The 17,360-nt window shown below is 47.7% G+C and overlaps 6 protein-coding genes across 6 annotated transcripts; 4 read left to right on the top strand and 2 right to left on the bottom strand.

The window, feature by feature from the left end:
- Positions 1–64: 64 nt before the first annotated feature.
- Positions 65–1,016, top strand: DEU56DRAFT_423632 (HIT-like protein). Its single transcript, XM_041346161.1, has 5 exons — positions 65–197; positions 268–346; positions 394–432; positions 485–551; positions 604–1,016. Exons 1-5 carry the CDS (start codon positions 75–77, stop codon positions 812–814), a joined length of 519 nt encoding a protein of 172 aa, XP_041207096.1. The 5' UTR covers positions 65–74; the 3' UTR covers positions 815–1,016.
- A 1,982-nt stretch (positions 1,017–2,998) lies between these two features.
- On the top strand, positions 2,999–5,076 carry DEU56DRAFT_423563 (major facilitator superfamily domain-containing protein). The gene is made up of 8 exons (XM_041346160.1): positions 2,999–3,350; positions 3,401–3,446; positions 3,509–3,528; positions 3,590–3,750; positions 3,798–3,932; positions 3,990–4,146; positions 4,198–4,687; positions 4,741–5,076. Exons 1-8 carry the CDS (start codon positions 3,165–3,167, stop codon positions 4,980–4,982), a joined length of 1,437 nt encoding a protein of 478 aa, XP_041207095.1. The 5' UTR covers positions 2,999–3,164; the 3' UTR covers positions 4,983–5,076.
- Positions 5,077–5,170: 94 nt separating this feature from the next.
- On the bottom strand, positions 5,171–7,007 carry DEU56DRAFT_981617 (uncharacterized protein; the record flags this gene model as incomplete). The annotated part of the gene is made up of 2 exons (XM_041359848.1): positions 6,780–7,007; positions 5,171–6,713 (listed from the first exon to the last, which is right to left on the bottom strand). Exon 2 carries the CDS (start codon positions 6,710–6,712, stop codon positions 5,171–5,173), a length of 1,542 nt encoding a protein of 513 aa, XP_041207094.1. The 5' UTR covers position 6,713; positions 6,780–7,007.
- Positions 7,008–7,250: 243 nt separating this feature from the next.
- Positions 7,251–9,346, bottom strand: DEU56DRAFT_811640 (uncharacterized protein). Its single transcript, XM_041353562.1, has 3 exons — positions 9,020–9,346; positions 7,357–8,948; positions 7,251–7,300 (listed from the first exon to the last, which is right to left on the bottom strand). Exon 2 carries the CDS (start codon positions 8,906–8,908, stop codon positions 7,400–7,402), a length of 1,509 nt encoding a protein of 502 aa, XP_041207093.1. The 5' UTR covers positions 8,909–8,948; positions 9,020–9,346; the 3' UTR covers positions 7,251–7,300; positions 7,357–7,399.
- Positions 9,347–10,897: 1,551 nt separating this feature from the next.
- DEU56DRAFT_423410 (MFS general substrate transporter) lies at positions 10,898–13,608 on the top strand. Its single transcript, XM_041346159.1, has 17 exons — positions 10,898–11,311; positions 11,371–11,387; positions 11,447–11,526; positions 11,574–11,602; positions 11,651–11,688; positions 11,737–11,812; positions 11,868–11,998; positions 12,056–12,077; positions 12,136–12,159; positions 12,214–12,244; positions 12,299–12,317; positions 12,372–12,415; positions 12,465–12,625; positions 12,676–13,059; positions 13,113–13,193; positions 13,247–13,384; positions 13,436–13,608. The coding sequence occupies exons 1-17, from the start codon at positions 11,169–11,171 to the stop codon at positions 13,446–13,448; spliced, it is 1,431 nt and encodes a 476-aa protein (XP_041207092.1). The 5' UTR covers positions 10,898–11,168; the 3' UTR covers positions 13,449–13,608.
- Positions 13,609–14,757: 1,149 nt separating this feature from the next.
- DEU56DRAFT_811630 (transcription factor Tfb2-domain-containing protein) lies at positions 14,758–17,168 on the top strand. The gene is made up of 13 exons (XM_041353561.1): positions 14,758–15,014; positions 15,064–15,168; positions 15,219–15,335; positions 15,389–15,488; positions 15,535–15,641; positions 15,696–15,798; positions 15,854–15,922; positions 15,985–16,068; positions 16,133–16,325; positions 16,383–16,513; positions 16,572–16,619; positions 16,679–16,757; positions 16,811–17,168. The coding sequence occupies exons 1-13, from the start codon at positions 14,872–14,874 to the stop codon at positions 16,981–16,983; spliced, it is 1,452 nt and encodes a 483-aa protein (XP_041207091.1). The 5' UTR covers positions 14,758–14,871; the 3' UTR covers positions 16,984–17,168.
- Positions 17,169–17,360: the final 192 nt, after the last annotated feature.

The following is a 17,360-nucleotide window of genomic DNA, read 5'->3' as shown; positions in this document are numbered from 1 at the left end:
CGGTGAACTCAACAACAGTTATTTCTAAAAATAGAAATTCTTTCTTCGGACAAGTCGATACCACTGGCAGAACTATGTTGCAAGGACTATTTCATTGGATCATCGGAAAACCACAAACTTCCCGCAACTCCTCAGTCGTGTGTACATTCTGTGGAGCCTATTCCACAAACCGGAGTGGATTTGATATCGTATGGGAGGTGCGAGTTTGTCAGTTGTTGGGACTTTGATGAGCCTAGGCTTGACCCGTGGATCATGATGATGGTCCAGGATGAGGAATTTCTTGCCTTTCGGGACATTCGTCCATCGGCGCAACACCATATTCAACTCATCCCAAAGACCCACATTGGTGAGCTTCACGAAATTGCCCGCTTTACTTGCTCATGTTGCAATCAGAAAGTATCAGGAAATTGACCGAGAAGGATGTGAACATGCGTGAGCATTTCTGTACCGGCTACATCAGCTAAATATCTCATCTGGAGCCAAGTTCGGAGAATGGAGGAAATAGGACATTCCATTCTGGATACGTTCAATGTTCCAGAGCCAAAGCGGAAGTGAGTCAATCCCCCCTCGAATTATACTAATCGTGACATCATCTTTTTGAAGGATGGGCTTCCATATACCGCCGTTTAATTCAGAACATCACCTGCACCTACATGTGCAGGCGTTGCCATACACGTCGCTGGCACGCCGGCTCAAATACCCGTTTGCCCGGGGTTTTGGCGGCTATGAAAAGGGATTTAGTTGGTTTGCTGAAATCGGTCAAGCAATACGGATCTTGGAAAATGGTCATCGCGTCGCCATTGCGCCATGTTAAACATCATCCTGTAAAGCGATGGCGTAATGAGGATCATAACCGTCGATGTCGTGTTCGACCAAGCCTCTATTATTTCAAACCGTGTGCAGACCACTCAAACTAAACCAAGCTCATCTCGATTAAATTGGGCGGGTCCAAACTCTGATAACTCCCCTGGCGATTAGAACAAGCAGGTCGTCTGACCTCGGACATACGAGGCACAAGGCCATCTAACTACCTACGCCATATGGTGGGGACATTCTTACTAGCCATCGAATGGAACAGGCAGCGGAACTTACCACCCTTCCATACTCGAAGTCTTCAACAAGTAAGCCTTATCTCTATAGAAGCGACCACCCCTAATCAAACGATCAGGGAAATCAGTTAGTGCGGGTGAGACACTTCTGATATGTCCGGTCCTTCAGTAGTCCCCGTTATACAACCCCAATGGGTCGAAAACCATTGACTGACCCTTCGATTACGTCCTTTGAATAAGACAGGATGACCCGCTGTACACCCACACAATGTTTTGACAGTTATTTACGTTTGCACAGCGCCGTGTCTAGATTCGAAAATGGGGAATCTATCCCACTGATCACACTCAAGGTTGGGAATTGATGCCGTACCAAGAATTCTGGACATCGGGTGGCTACGCACCGCAGATATCTGCATGGAGCCATACATATGGGGTGACATTGATGAAGTTCCACAACGTCCCGGATCAGAGTACTTAATACATAAGTACTTACTTTGTAGAGTCAATGAAACGATTCATGCGTGCGCTATGTTATTGTCAAAATATCTGCGTCTTTCGAACTGTACCTAGGCCGGGAATTGCCGCTTGAAGTTTGAAGACTCGCCTAAAATGCGAATTAACTTGCCCTAAACCAATCAGTTGAAAATTTGGAATCGACGGGCAAACACTGCCTTATGATTTTTTTCACTTCCGTCGACCTCGTCAAAGATTAGTCTCATGGCCAGACCTACGACGTCAAGGATGGTTTAACACCTTTCAATACGCTCGCGGCGTAGTCATTCCGGGATGATGATCAAGGTTAGTGACCATTCACTATGATTAAACTACCTCCTTCCACGATGATATTTTCCACTTCATGGCGAGTGTCTCATGGCACAATGTGTCCTTTTTGTCATAGTTACCCTGAATGTCCAGTCGCTCAGATTCATGTGTACCTATTACTCAATGATTTTACAGGGCTCTTGTTTATCATGATAACGAACTCCCATCAAGATATTCATCCCGAGCTGGGCGTAGCCTAGGTGAGTTATATTACCTATCGTGTCGCGTATTGGTTTGTCTCTGTACGATGAAACATTTCATTCAAACTAGAGTATCTGAGCGCCTTCATAAATAGGCCCAATGCTTTCAATTTTCTGTCAATCCACTGATCCCTTACTCTTCTGTGTCGATTTTTCTAAGCCTGTACTCATCATTTCTCTCCAGGACCAGGGCTATATCCCCATGAAGCCGGATTCGATTCTAATGTAAGCACTACTCTTTATATCATGTTGCAGGGATGTCAAAAAGGAATTACCGCCTGATACCCCACTGGGTTATTGATGTAAATTCCTGGCTGTATTTTTACGTTCTGAGTCTCATGTCTCGCCTTTAATGATTTCGTATCTGATGCAAATTCGTTTCAGGGTTGACGGTCAAGCCATTCTCATGCTGCGATCGCGTGCTTCGTGATTTCATGATGGTGAGCCTTATCTGATGGTCATTACTTTACATATGATGTATCATCACGACGGTCTTCGTATTATCACTGCCGAAAGGGCCCGCCACAGCTCAATTATTTCGGGCACCCCCTCCTGATATTCTTATCATCTGATGCATCTATTGACTCAATGCTGATATTTCCTTCTTACCAGCTGATGCTCAGGTCACCGACGTGAGCTCCCTTCCTTACTTCTATTTCTCACTAGTAGCATGCGGATGAGAATCATATCACAATTATCAACTAGAAGCTGTTGCTTAGCTGCGGCATTGATTATACACTTCTTTCTGACTTATGTTCATGTTGCTACCTCGTCTTTGACATGTAATCTGAAATTTAGACATTGCAGGTTCAATCCAGGTCTGGTGACAGGGGTTCGAGTTTATGATGTAACGGTTGTCATCTTTTAAAGCAAATTGTTTGACTAAACTTGTACACAATTGGAGTTCTAAAATTTGTCGGATCTTACTCCACGGGCAAGCTCCCCTGGGTTTGTGAATCGAAACGCCTTCCTGATTATCCAGCATCTCCCAGGTTGACTTCTTTATGTCACCTTCTGGCCGCTCGACTAGCCGGCGTATATATAACTGGGATCGCCAACCAGTTCCTTTAACCTTGCCTGTCACTTGTTGAGGATGTCTTCTTCTACAGGGCCTTCAGATTCTGGCATCGATGTCAATGAGCGCACTGCTCTTCTCGACGCAGGACAGCAAGGCCAGAAGAAGGCCACTCCCTTGCCAAAGCTTCAGATTTCAATTTTGTTGCTGGCACTGCTGGTTGAGCCAATTGCAGCTCAATCTATCTATCCCTACATCAATCAGGTCAGTATCCTTTGCCACGTCGAAATCACACTTTTCAATGTTACATTTAGCTTGTCAGTGAGTTGGACATCACTGGCGGCGATGAGCGAAAAGTTGGTGGGTAATAACCTTTTACACGTAACAATCCAATCATCTGATGCGCTCTTTTGATCGTTTAGGGTATTATGCGGGGCTGATCGTAAGTTGCGCCTGTCATAGCATCTCCGCGTTCCACTCAAACCTTATCAAATCCATGATAGGAGTCACTCTTTTTTGCCACTCAGGCACTGACCGTTTTGCAATGGAGCCGTACTTCGGACCGTATTGGACGCAAACCTGTTCTCTTGTTAGGAATCTTTGGGCTCTCCCTGTCAATGCTTTGTTTTGGGTTATCCAGGACATTGTTGGGGCTGATTATTAGGTGAGGAACAATTTTTGCAGTTAAGTTTGCCTTCTGAATAAGCACAGTCGTTGCATTACTGGTGCCTTGAATGGCAACATTGGAGTCATGAAGAGTATGATGGGTGAACTCACTGACTCCACCAACATAGCGCAAGGCTTCGCCCTGATGCCAGTTGCGTGGTCCTTGGGTGCTACTATTGGGCATGTAACAACCCTTTCCTCGCATTCAATCCAGAGGCTGACATATACTTTTTAAAGTCCTATGATCGGTGGAGTTCTTGAACACCCTCAACATCATTTTCCTACCATATTCCCTGGTGCATTTTGGTCGCAGTTTCCTTATTTCCTGCCTAGCGCTGTTGCTGCAGCATTTGCGGTCATATGTTTCCTGACGATTCTATTCTTCTTAAAAGAGGTACGAAGTGTCCTTTGCACTGACAAGATCTTGCCTCATGTGACTTTTCAGACCCTGCCTAGGCAACAGACGCAAGAGAAATCCGTGTCTGCTCTTGATGGCGAAGCCCTCAACGTTCCCGAAAATGCCATCGATGACTCACCTGTGTCGATGCGTTCGCTCTTCGTCCCATCCGTGCTGATCCCTGTCATCAACTATGGTTGCATTGCTACTCTAGAAATAGCAATGTTTGCACTTCAACCACTCTTTTATTCCACGCCGATCGAACTGGGTGGCCTCGGATTTGATCCTATCACTATTGGTCTGTGGATGGGAACTTTCGGTATTGTCAACGGTGTCGTGCAGACAATAATTTTTCCACCGTTGATAAACAAATTCGGCCCCAAGACCATTTTTCGGTTTTGCGAAGCGTGCTTTATTCCTATCTTCGCCTTATTCCCGATCACCAACATGATTGCATGCCAATATGGAATCAACCGGCTTGTCTGGTTTTCACTCACGTGCTCGCTGGTACTGGGTATTTTCGTGGATATGTCATTCGGTGCGGTTGTTTCTGAGTGGTCTTTCCCCTGCCGTAGCTCATTGAATTTGCAGGTTGTATCCTGATGTTCATCACCGCAGCAGCTCCAAATAAGCGATCATTGGGAGCTACCAATGGTCTTGCGCAAATGACAGCATCCATCGTTCGAGCCATTGGCCCTGCCTCATCTACCTCCATGTTTGCATACTCTATTCAGCACAACCTTATGGGCGGTTATGCTGTGTATGCTATCTTCGTCACCATGGGCATCTTCGCTATGAAGATTGCTACCAAACTCCCAGACAAAACGGCATGAATTACGGCACCATATAACGATTTAATCACGTCACGTCATGATTTCAAGGTTTACCCTCGGTTGTTGCATATCTCCTGTCCACAAAATTAGATAACGAGGTACGATACTTTGTTCCATCACATGTACCCAAAAAGAAACGCATTCTTGTACGCGTATGTCCTTATCCCCTCGGGACACTATTCAGAGAGCTATTTTGAATCGAGCAGTTCGATTTGAGTGTAGCGCTTAAGCTCCTCATAGAGGTGCAGAATAACGGGACAGTCGGTTATTGGCCCCTGGACCAATGGCGCTTGAGCTTCGCCATTGCTAGTTATGACATCTAGCCAATCAACCACAAGGGTCAGGCGATCCGGTTGGAAAGAGCGTAATGCCAGTTTTGTGATGTTTCTCCAACTTCCTCCGGTCGCTTCCCAGGTTGGCTGATTGAAGATCCCGACGTCGGCGCCAGAAATAGTCAGTTGATCGACTCCTGGGAAAGCCTGGATGAACGCGGCAGCCGCAGTGATACTGGCGGCATTGTTTAATACGAGACGTTCAACTACAGGGAATCTTGGTGTGGGTTGTTCACATCCCTTATTGAGAAGTAGATCAGAGATGTCCTGGCCTTGAGTAAAGCTGTCTGGGTAGACAAGCTCAAAGTGTCGTAAATCTGGGGCATTGATCATCGCAACGAGGTTCCGCAAATAGCGAGGCCGGATAGTACTAGGATGAAGAATCAAGGTCTGTAAACGAGGCACTGTGATGTTGCCCTCGTCCTCGAGGTTTGTGACATGAATGAGTTCTCCGTAGAGAGAAAGGGAGGTTAAATTGGACATTCGCAAAAGCAATGCACGGAAGCCTTGAAGTTCCGTAATCGTCTTTAGAGCCCTCGCATCTCCTTCATGGAGTCGAAGAGTAAGATGGGTTACGCCCATGAAGCAGCTAAAATCATCATCACGGTGCAAACAAGGGGAGCGCGCTGTCAGAACTAGGTTTTCGACATCAATGGACCGAAGGTTGGGTGCTAATTTTCCCATAAGGAGAGTCGTGGGACATATCTGCCCGGGCTGCTGGGCTTTGAAGACAACTTGCTGAAGTGCGTCGAAAGGCCCGGAGGCACGCAGAATAAAGGAAAGACTCGTGAGAATGGTGTCGCAGGATGCGCCTATTTTGATACGACGCCAGCGAGACGCGGACGGGAGGACTGCAGCTAGGGTATGTTCGAAATGATGAGGCCTGGTGAACGAATCCCGGTAATCCCACCATCCCCAGACTTCCACATCAAGAGGAAGTGCAGCGGATCGCAAGAGGTGTAGTTTCATGCCACACTCGTCTGTGTCAGGGGTGACACAGACCCGGGTCCACAGCCGGGGTGTGTGCAGAGCTATCCTTTGCCAGCGATGCGACACGCATGATATCGCGCTTTCAACCCTTCTCCGTGAGCACACGTCCTGGCTCAAAACTGCTTCCTCGAAAATTGCAAGCAAAGTCTCATCGGGAAGGCGAGTAGCCGGAGAAATGCGCTTTATGCATTCGCTTGCCCGAGTGCGTATTGCAGACAGCGCGCTACGAACAGAGACCAAAACCTCTGAAAGAGCCCCGATTTGTGATGTGAGTTCTAGCTCCTTCCTTTCAAGGTGGGCTGCCTCTGATTGCAGCACTTCAAAAAGCTCTTTGCCAACACTGGGTTGGCAGGGTCTTTGCGAAGGTCTTGACATGGTAAAAGAGCGCAGCAGGCCGTTGTCGGACATACTGACCGGAACCAATGCCTTTTGAGTACCGATAGCAACCACAGTAACAATGATTAAGGGGGCTCACCTGTTGTTCTTCTGAATCGTTCACTTCTATATCATCATCATTCGAACCTTTTATCCAACAGCCTGCTCGGCAAGTTACGCGAGTGTGTCTCTGCGTGTCACTGAAAGTCCACAAGCAACGAGCCTAACTCGCGGCTTTCATCATTATTCTTGCTGTGAAGCTAGCTCGTGTTCATATCCTGAGCCGAAATTGTCCGATGGAACAAACGCCACGATCACCTAGACTCGCATTCACAGTCCCTCAGCAGGCGGATGGCAGGCATTCTATGAAAACGCGGGTTTTCCAGCCTATCCAAGTATGTAGAATGCGAAATCTGACGGTGGCAATGATTCCCTAGAGTATCAAAGATGACATGTTAAGGAGTCCATGAAGTAAAAATCAACAGCTGAACATGGGAGGGATGGTCCGAAAATACATTCAATCTTGCACACTTGAGGCTGGAAAGGAATTACACCGCTTGAATATCAAGCTGCTCGTGTATTATTGTATTCACAGCGTAGGGCTACGACTTGGGGAACAGGCTGCAGACAGATATGTACATGATCAGTATCACTGAATGGCCAAGGCGCATACATACCTCTAACTAACTAATTATATGATAGACGCGTGCGCCAAGCGATCTACCCCAACGTGGAGAGGTCAACGCCGCATAGCCGTACTTCCGTGCAGCTCGCAAGTTTCGAAAATTGGGTAAGAAATTCAGGGCAGTCGAGAACACGGATGGGCCCTTCTAGTGTTATTATCGGTAACCGATGGGCTTGGCTAGTCGCACCGAGAAGCCACTTGTACATCTGTAGCAATGTGTTGTGAAGTGGAGAAATGACAGTGAGGTGCTGGATATGCGATGAGGTCCGCGAACTGCGCGTGTTATTAGAAGTTAGGTCTCCGAAAAGCCAGCTAGCATCCGAATTGCCGAGTTTGATGCGAGTCGCGACCGGGAACGCACTCATAAATGCCGAGATTGTGTCCGCGTTAACTGCTTTATGAAGACGCACAGTCTCCACACAAGGAAATCTGGTTAGTGGGAAAGGGTCAAATAGAAGATCGGATACATCTTGTCCAGGCGGAGCGTTGTCAGGATAGACTAGCTCAAAGTGACGGAGAGTTGGTGCTTTGATCACCGAGATAAAGTGACGCAAATCGCGAGGATACTGCGTGTTTGGATGAAGGACCAGAGTGCGCAGACGAGGAATCTCCAGGGGAAGAATGTCTTCGTCATTGACTCTCTCCTGGCCAAAGTTTATGGGTTGTCCATAGATTTCCAGGGTGCTTAACATCGGGGCTGAACCTATCAATGCTCTGAAAGCAGAGGGATCGGTTGCTGCATGGGAGCTTCCAGCTCCCATACCACGCACACGCAACCGCAACGTGGTCAGCCCTGCAACGCTGTAACGGGCAGCATCAAAAGTCTGCGTGACTGGGGGTGGAAGGGGCATGTCTTCAACTTCAAGTGACTCCAAGGCTGGAGCCGATTCACCAAGCAACAGCGGACATGGTCCGCATACGCCCGGTGATCTCATAGAAATGCTCTGAAGCATCTTCAAGGGGGGTGCCTTTCGAAGTTCCCGAAAGACATGCGTAAAGTACGGGTAAGATCTGTGCAGAACGACTATACGCCGCCAACGAGGGACCGAAGGCATTATTGCATCAAGAGCACAACCAAGATGTGCCATGCTACGTTTATCTGCGCCGGGCCAAGCGGCTTCACGTTCACGGAATTCGACTGTAAGAGGAATGCTCGCGGAGCGGGAAATGTAGATTTGTGAAACAGCGACAGGAACCTCTGCCCTGATACAGAGGCTGTTCCACAACCGAGGGGCATTGACCGCAATCTGTCTCCAGTGATGCGAAGTGCAGGATATGGCTATCTCCGTCCGTGTGATTTGTCCTTGCTCCTGAGTTCGCACTGCTTCTTCGAATATAGCCAACAGGACCTCATCTGGAAGACGAGACACGGGTGCAAGAAGGTTTTGAATTGTATGTGCTTGCACCGTTTTTCTTGTCAAAAGTGATTGAACTTCGACGAGCGACGTGGTCGTTTCTTCAAGGCGGGCCAACAGGTCTTTCCTTCTACTTTCTAACGCACAAACTTCTTGTCGAAGGGTCGAAAGCAATTCTTCAGGAACCATGTTATGGGAGAAACCACTGTTCGCCAATTCTCGAGCAGTACTAAGCACCATGATCCGGCGTGCGCTGCGTATAATTGTGAATGTGAATGATCCAATTTGTAAGTGACTTGCCAAAAATCAAGTTGGGAGGTGTTTTATGTGTATGGAGGGAACAAGCGTCTAGATTAAAGGGCGATGGGTTGGAAGTAGCTGCTGCCTGATACGATGCTAGTCGAGGTTCACTAGGCCTCAGGCTCAGTGCTCACAGCGCCGCATAAATGACGGCTGCTTTTCGAACCGGATCTTGCACCAAATGTTGCCTGGGCCCTCTATCGACTCTTAAGGCTGCCGCTACGTATTTTTCATTCACAAACAAGCGATTGCAATTTCTGATAATATTTCAAGAAGCTTGGAGACACTTTATTAGACTCTTCAATCGATACATTGTGAATTTATTCTTTCGTGTTCTTGGAGCCAGCTGCATACAACTCTCAACGATTCAAGCGATGGAGAGATCTGAGCGTCAGATGCTGGAGCTGCGCCAATAAAGTATTTTCGTCTCATATGGCACCAGATACACTCCGAAAGGCACAGGAAACGAAGGCAATATCACGGCCGCCGAGTGCCATGCACGAAGCGCCTGCAAATGCCTTGATAGACGAGGTGATGGTGTCTGGGTCCGAAACGTTCTGTAGGCGAACGATCTCAACGAGAGGCGATTGCGGTAAACCATTTACTCAAACAGTTCCTCTGCTGTCCGCTGACCCTGTGAGCAGGATCACGGGAGGACGAGCTCGTAGTGACGAAGGATAAGCGCTTCGAGTGCTTTCAACATCAGAAGCAAGAACTGGACAATGCATGAGCTGGGCCGGAGGATGAGGATTAGAGTTTGGGGCACCCAGACGAGGGATAGCCCCTTCGAGTCCCTCTCTGACTGAATCGCCATGTGGAGAACAGGTAAGGTCTGGGGCTGATACCAATAACGCGTGCAAAGACGCAGACGGCCCTGTTGTCAAATTCGATGTTTTGGTGTATGTCAGGCCCGGGTATGGGGAAGTTTTCTGGGAGCGGGGGATTTTCAATGTCGAGCATCATCATGAGCAACGGTTCGACTGTGGCGGGCTGTGGCGGTGGACAAAAATGTACGCCTATGACCACAATGTCCATGTATTGATACCAGCGCTCAAGCAATTGGAATGGCCCAGAATTGCGAAGGTTTGGAAGGAGGTAGAACAGGTATGCGTCGGAGGTATGCATGATAAACAAACTGCACGATAATTCTGAACTGAAAGTGCACTGTGCACAGCGTCTGGGTTCGTGAATCATCATCCACTGAGACGTAGATATTAAATGGGAGAGGACGATCGATAAGTACACTCGTGTTCATAGTGTAGGCGTGGTTGCTGCTAGACTACACCATCATCGCGAGACTCATCGAGCGGAGCATCTACGAACGTTGAGTAGCTGACTAAGCTTGCTACTCCACCCCTCGCCTGGGGGTCTGAGAGGCTTAATTCTGACGAAAAATTTCCTGACATGCCGCCTGGCATTGCCCTTTCCACTGTCGACTTCGCAACATCTCTGATCCCTTCATGCTTGAACCACATGGCACTGATGCGCGCATCATGCGCCCGGTATTTGCTGCGCTGGAACAGTGGAATGATGTGATCCATGCTCCGAGATCAGCGCCAAGTTCAAGTTATTTATCGCTCATCTAAAATCGGATTCGTGTGTGGTTAAAAAAACTTGGATGATTCACAAGGAATTCCATAGTGCGGTTGAAACGAAAAGCGCGGACACGCACCGCATAGTATCTAGCTAGTAAGTACTGTGTTATGGAGCGATACAATGGCATCAGCCTATTCAGTGTATGTCATTTACTTCAGAGAACACGGGCGCAACGCCACGGTATCACTCCGTCGTTGTTTGAACATTTTGGGTCCTGCAATCAGTGAACTAGGCCTCACTAGGTAGAGTGTTCCACACTCTATATCCCTTTCAAGTGCAGTCCAGGTTCCAGATGCTGCGGGATGTTGCCTGTGCGGATGGTGTGCTCTAACAAGACTTTAAGTAGGTGTGATGTATCACACTATCATGGCGACCAAGGTGTTGGCACCGCATTCGATCGTCCACCTACTCGTTTGGTAAATTGGTTTCAAAGGTGGTAAGTGACTGGGCCACTGGCGCTCAGGACATTTATGATATTAATACCCGTTGTCTCTGGACGATAAGGCGCTCACCCAACCAGTCTCTCCTCTCAAACTGTACTATCGCGGACACCATGGGTTCGTTATACGATCATAGCATTGAGCCGAACTCCGAAAAGCAGATTGTCCTGAATCCGAGAGAACGAGCGCGCATTCTGCGCAGGATCGATTGGCACCTATTACCTTTCGTGACAATATTTTTCTTGTTGTCGTTCTTGTGAGTCTGCTGAATGCCCGTGCTGTCTGATGCTGCTTCACATTATACGCTGCCTTCAGAGACAAGGCCAATATTGGTAAGTTGGAACATAAACCGCATAATTCCTGCCGATCGCGGTTGAGCCCATGACATCAGGAAACGCGACGGTTGCTGGAATGGCCACAGACCTGAAATTGACCGGCTTCAAGTATAACATTGCTGCAGCCGTCTTTTTTGTGCGTCATGTATTACGCATGTTCCACCAGGTGCTGAGTTACTTTAGATCCCATACAGCTTTGCTGAGGTCCCCTCGTTTGTGTAACATCAAGAGTAGCGAGTGTGTATTCAATATTTTTATAGGAACATCGCGCTCAAGCTATTCAGACCATCGCGCTGGAGTAAGCTTACCTTTGTCTTGTTTTCCTCGCCAACTAATATTGATTCAGTACCATCTATCATGGTCGCGTGGGGTGTTGTGATGACCCTTATGTGTCTCGTCAAATCATACCAATCACTCGTTGTGTGCGTGAAGCGTGTCTGCATAGTGGAGCCAATCACTATAACACCATAACGGCAGAGCTCGAGCGTTTCTTGGTTTGACAGAAGCAGGATTATTTCCCGGAGTAAATTACTACATCTGCCTCTGGTATCCACGTTCAGAACGGTCCAAGCGCATTGCCATATTCTTCTCCGCAGCATCAGTCGCAGGTATGCAATATTATATGTGCCCGAATTTATATTTGTTAAACTTATCTTTGATTATAGTCGCCTTCGGCGGACTCCTTGCGTAAGTCGCTTTGTTGTCCCATTGACCTGCCATTTACCTTCACATGCCATGCATACAGGTATGGCATTGAGAGGATGGAAGGGTAAACCAGCGAGTTGTTGCTTTCCTTGTCAACCACCACTGATTTGCTAATTAGGGTCGGAGGATTGCATGGTTGGCAATGGATTGCATGTTTGCATTTTTTTCAAACTGAGAATTTACTAAATCATGGTCTCTGCTAGTTCTGCTTGGAAGGCATTGGTCAGTCGTGCCAGTTCTGAGGCGATTTGGATGCTCACCTTAGAGCCCAACTAGTCACTGTCCTCGTCGCGTGTTTCTCTTTTTTCTATATGGAAGATGTGAGTTCACAATTATGTTGTATGTCACTTGTTTATTTCGACTACTTAGTATCCTGAAACGGCCAAGTTTTTGACCGAACCAGAGAGACTATACATTATGAATATGCTCAAACAGGATGCGAATGATCTTTCCACTCAATTCGATACTCAATTCGTCTGGCAAGCTGTAAAAGATTGCAAGACTTACGTCCAAATGCTCATTTATATGGGGTACTCACTCCTCCTGTCATATCGCGTACATGAACTGAGTTCTTCATTAGGTTGCTCGTCCCTGGTTATGCCATTTCGCTCTTTGCACCAACCATCATCAACGAGCTTGGCTACTCTGCTGCGAATGCCCAGCTGCTCGTAGTTCCACCATTTGTTGCTGGCGCTATTGGAACAATCATAGTTGGCATCTATTCTGACAAGCACAATCTTCGTGGCCCGTATATCATTGGCGGCGCTCTTGTATCTCTTGTGGGATATATCCTACTATATTGCAGCGTACGGGCGGGCCCGTCGTACGCTGGAGCTTGTCTGGCTGCTGCGGGAAATTTTCCAACCGTTGCAGTGGTTCTTGCTTGGGCAGGCTCGAATGCAGGAGGCGATTTAAAACGTGGAGTTGTACTAGCGATGGTCATTGGCGTTAGTAACCTTGGAGGGTGCGTCATAGTATCATAAATACACGATGTCTGTTCGCTCATGGGTTTCTTAGTGTTTGCTCCTCCTTCATTTATATGGATCCGCCACGTTTCCACATAGGGCATGGCACCATCATGGGATTCCTTTCTCTATCGTATGTTTCATCAGTCTTCCGAACTGCAACATGATAACATACTTTTGTAACAGAATCATAATGAGCGTCTTCGCTATGTTGGACTATAATCGGCTGAACAAAAAGAAAGAAGCACTGTGTCTGGCAGAAAATATCACAGAGGACAGAGGATACGAATTCAAGGACATGGGCGATGCCAGTCCGCTTTTCAGGTGGGTTGCATAATTCATCCTCAACGCACCCTTGACTAATGAACCTGCAAGGTACACCATATGAGACATACAGCTAATTCAAGCTGTCCTTTCTAAACGCCCTTTGATTGCACTTCGGGATTAACAAATACCTACGCCTCATTTGTGACAGTACCAGCATGATGGAATATCACAGATACTTGTCAGATGATTATTTGCAATACAGGCCCATCAGTTTTTAAGGTGCTTAGTTGAGAGGTGAAGTGTTATATGCAGGGAACAGATGTCCTATAGAATAAATGGTGGTGGGTTGATAGCAGTTCCTGGGGAATTCCTCGAAGTCGTATTGAACGCTGGCATGCAGTAGTACTGCCTAATACGATGTCAGCCAAGGTTCAAGCGCTCACGCTAGTACTATTGATAGGCTTCGGGCTGCAGTAATATTTGATCGGAGTGACAGTCGAACTGAATTGATCGTATGCTTGGTTGCTAGCACGATATTGCATAGATAACTCCAAGGTCAAGGCTGCCACTACTGCTACTCATTCGCAACCGTGTCGTTTGGATGGAAACTGATAGCGAGCTATAGGAGATAGGTTCAGTCTGGGTTGTGATCGCAGAGGTCTTGTTTCAAATTAACTTGGTTGTAAAATCATTGGGGACAGCGGGGGTGATCGCTGATTGCTCATTAGTATGAATTATTCTTTCCATGTTCTGGCTCCGCTTAGAAGCAACTGCAACAGCGCCTGTAACCAATTCAGATGATGGCGAGATTAGCGTTAAGTGCTGGAGGTGTGCCCACGATGTATTTTCGTATCCTAATGCCACCAATGTAGCACAGGGCCGCCAAGCACCCAGAATCGACTTGACAAACAAGGTGATGGTGTCTGGGTCCGAAGCATTCTGCAGACGAACGATCTCAACAAGAGGCAATTACAGCAAGCCATTCAATTAGGCCCTCTGCATTGTGAGCAGGGAAGACGATGTATATACTAAGGTCGGTAAGAGTGCCAAGGGTCCTGGCGAAATGGGGTTGCCGTGCATAGTCGGTCCTCGATGTTAGATGAGCCGTCGCCTCCCGCCTTAGAGGTCTGGCGGCCTCTGGTATTCGGGTTTCTCTTACAGCCCGTGCCCGGTCCAACGAGCTCCTACTGACGAAGGGAAGGGGCTTCGAGTGCTTTCAACATCGGAGGCAAGAAGTGCACAATGCATGAGTTAGGCCGGAGGATGAGGGTATCAAGGTTTGGGTATTCAGACGAGTGGTCGACCATTCAAGTCCGAGGCTCTACATGACGAAATTGACTGAGCCCGGTGACCTCTAGGTGACTCACTGAGTGAGTCACTGAGCAACCAGTGTCGATTAATGTGGGAACCGCCACCGTGACATGACCCTAACCCTAAATTCGTTCTCGTTATGCTCGCCGTTCATCGCTGCCGGCTGCAACGGTGACACCTTCCTTGAGCTTAAGCTTGGTCCTCCATGACCCCGAGATAGAATATAATTGAGGATGCCTGTCCAGTCGCTGCAAAGCACAGATGTGATCGAGCCTCAACATGCGCCTCATCCACTCCTTCCGTTTCTTCAATCCCAGTCACAAACCACGTTAACTCGCCTCTATCAGCGACCATCGTCATGTCTTTCAATATTTAGGTGATGGATCTTTGTATTGTGTGTATGCTTAAGCTGACGTCTTTTCTAGGTTGCTCGGGCCAATTGAGCGGCAGCTCATAATGAACCTACTCTGGCTGGAAAGTGCCCTCTCTGCAGCGACAATGTCTGCTTGGGTCCTTCCTGAGGGAAAGAAGTGCGTTTTTATGGGCTGCGAACGCTTCATACTCATGAGCATGCACCCAGCGCGTACGATTCTGCCCTTGCTGTCATGACTGGACTCCACATTGCCCAAAACTCAGCTGTTAAACTAGCGCTAAACCCTACTTTCAAATCTAGCTTGAGGCAAGCTATTACAGGAGGGTGCGTTGGAATTATAAATGAAGCACAATCATCATGCCAATAAATTTTTGAAGAGGTAATACGGGAAGTTTTGGAGTCCCTGCCGAGAAGGACGGCAAACGACAGTCAGCGAACATTGAAAACTTAGACGCATACGCGCTCGAACGATGGGAGGTGAGCTAGTGACCGACTAGTGAAAAGTAATCTAACAACTTCGTAGACTATCCTTCACTACATGGTGTCGTCTGGTCAAGGTCAAAATCCTACCAAACCTTCCCAAGGAGTTTTGTACTTGCTTCAACGGAGTTGTTTGATGAACACCGCTCAGTGGGTGTATTCTGTGTGAAGATTTTTTTCCGTGTGCTTACTCTTTATCAATAGTGGTCCAGCTCTACAAATTACTTCATCGGGGTTCCAGTTCCTCCTCCACTCACCTCATGACCAACTTTGGAATTTGCTGTTACAATATTTGCACATGGCAGAGGTGCGCTCCCAGCTGATAGGAGGCGTTGTGTTCGGTGACGCTGACTTATCTCCAGGAGAGGCAAATGGACCTCGTGGAAGTGCTTAGCTTTCTATTTATGCTGTCGACCATGGATCTAGGTCGGGTGAGGCAAATATAATGTGGTCGCGCCAATTAGCTGATGGGGCGCCGTTCATTTGGTATCAGGAATATTCGACAGAACCCTTGAGTGAAACACAGAAGGCAATGCTTGAAGACCTTCGAGACTATGGGCTTGTGTGGCAGCGCAAGGTATGGAGCCGTCTAGTTTTACCATCTTTGGCACATTTCACGAAATGTGCTCCACTGCCTACAGACTTCATCAAAACGTTTCAGTCCCACACGATTGGCAACAACTTTGACTTCGTCATCACCTCCCTTACCGAGCTCGCATTCTACCGGTGGCTCCCGCACGGCGGACGGTACAGGGACGATCGCTCTAAGTTCAGGGGCCGCGCAACAAGGCTTCATTGTTTTAGAAACCAACTATCGGATTTATGCGTATACAGGTATGTTATTTTTTTGAATGTTTGCACTTGAGTTTACATGTCTCCGGCGGCTGGAAGACAACCCCTTGCAGACGGCTGTCCTCAATTTGTTCATCACGATGAAATACCGTTTTCCGAACTTGGTTGTGGGAATGCTCACGCGTGAAAGTGTACGCAAGGCACTGGGCAACGGAATCTCGGCTGACCAGGTGTGTTCTCTTCTGATTGTAGTCGAGTTTGGGTAACGAGCCTGATCGCCGTCGACAGATCATTAGCTACCTAACAACGCATGCACATCCACAGATGCGCAAGAACGTGAGTATCTATTTAACCATCCTCACAGGGCGGTTTCGTTGCTCACCGCCCCTGAATAGAACCCCCTTTTGCCTGTGACTGTACAGGACCAGATTAGGCTCTGGGAGCTTGAGAGGAACCGGCTGAAATCTGCAGAAGGTAAGGATCGTCTTTCTGCTACTCTTCTCACGCCAGCTGAAACACAAATTAAGGTTATCTTTACAAAGACTTCGCGTCGCAAGCCGATTATGAATACGTGCTAGCGTATGCAAAACAGTTGGATGTTGTGCTTTGGGAGAACGCGGCCAAGCGGTGCTTCTTTGGTACTCTGGAGGGCCATGCTAACGTCAGAGGGTTTATCGAGAGACGAACAGGATCAGCTTGAGTCCTCGCTTGTGGTGCTTATGTTTGTGGTGTCAGAATACCACGATAAATGCATTGCATCCGATATGTATTAAGTGATCCATTAAAGGAATTATGACTTGGGATAGTAGTCAGAAATGAATGGTTAGCCACGACGGCGTTCATCTATCCTGATACAATGCATGCTAGGCAATACAATTAGGTGACGATGTACAGCATATGGCTACATGAAGATCATAATACAACACACCCCAGATGCCGCAGGGCGAAGTCATCCGAGTCATCGCAAACTCAAACCACATCCATGAAGGTTTCATCCACCTTGCAAAGAACAAATCCACCCTCATAGCCTAGTTGGTCGACTGGGGTGCCAGTTTCACGCCAGCGCCCAACAAGACT

Source organism: Suillus clintonianus (genome assembly GCF_016758775.1).
Source record: "Suillus clintonianus strain FC179 chromosome Unknown DEU56scaffold_49, whole genome shotgun sequence".
Taxonomy (NCBI): domain Eukaryota; kingdom Fungi; phylum Basidiomycota; class Agaricomycetes; order Boletales; family Suillaceae; genus Suillus; species Suillus clintonianus.
The sequence above is the reverse complement of the archived record's forward strand: the minus strand, read 5'-3'. Positions and strand labels throughout refer to the sequence as shown.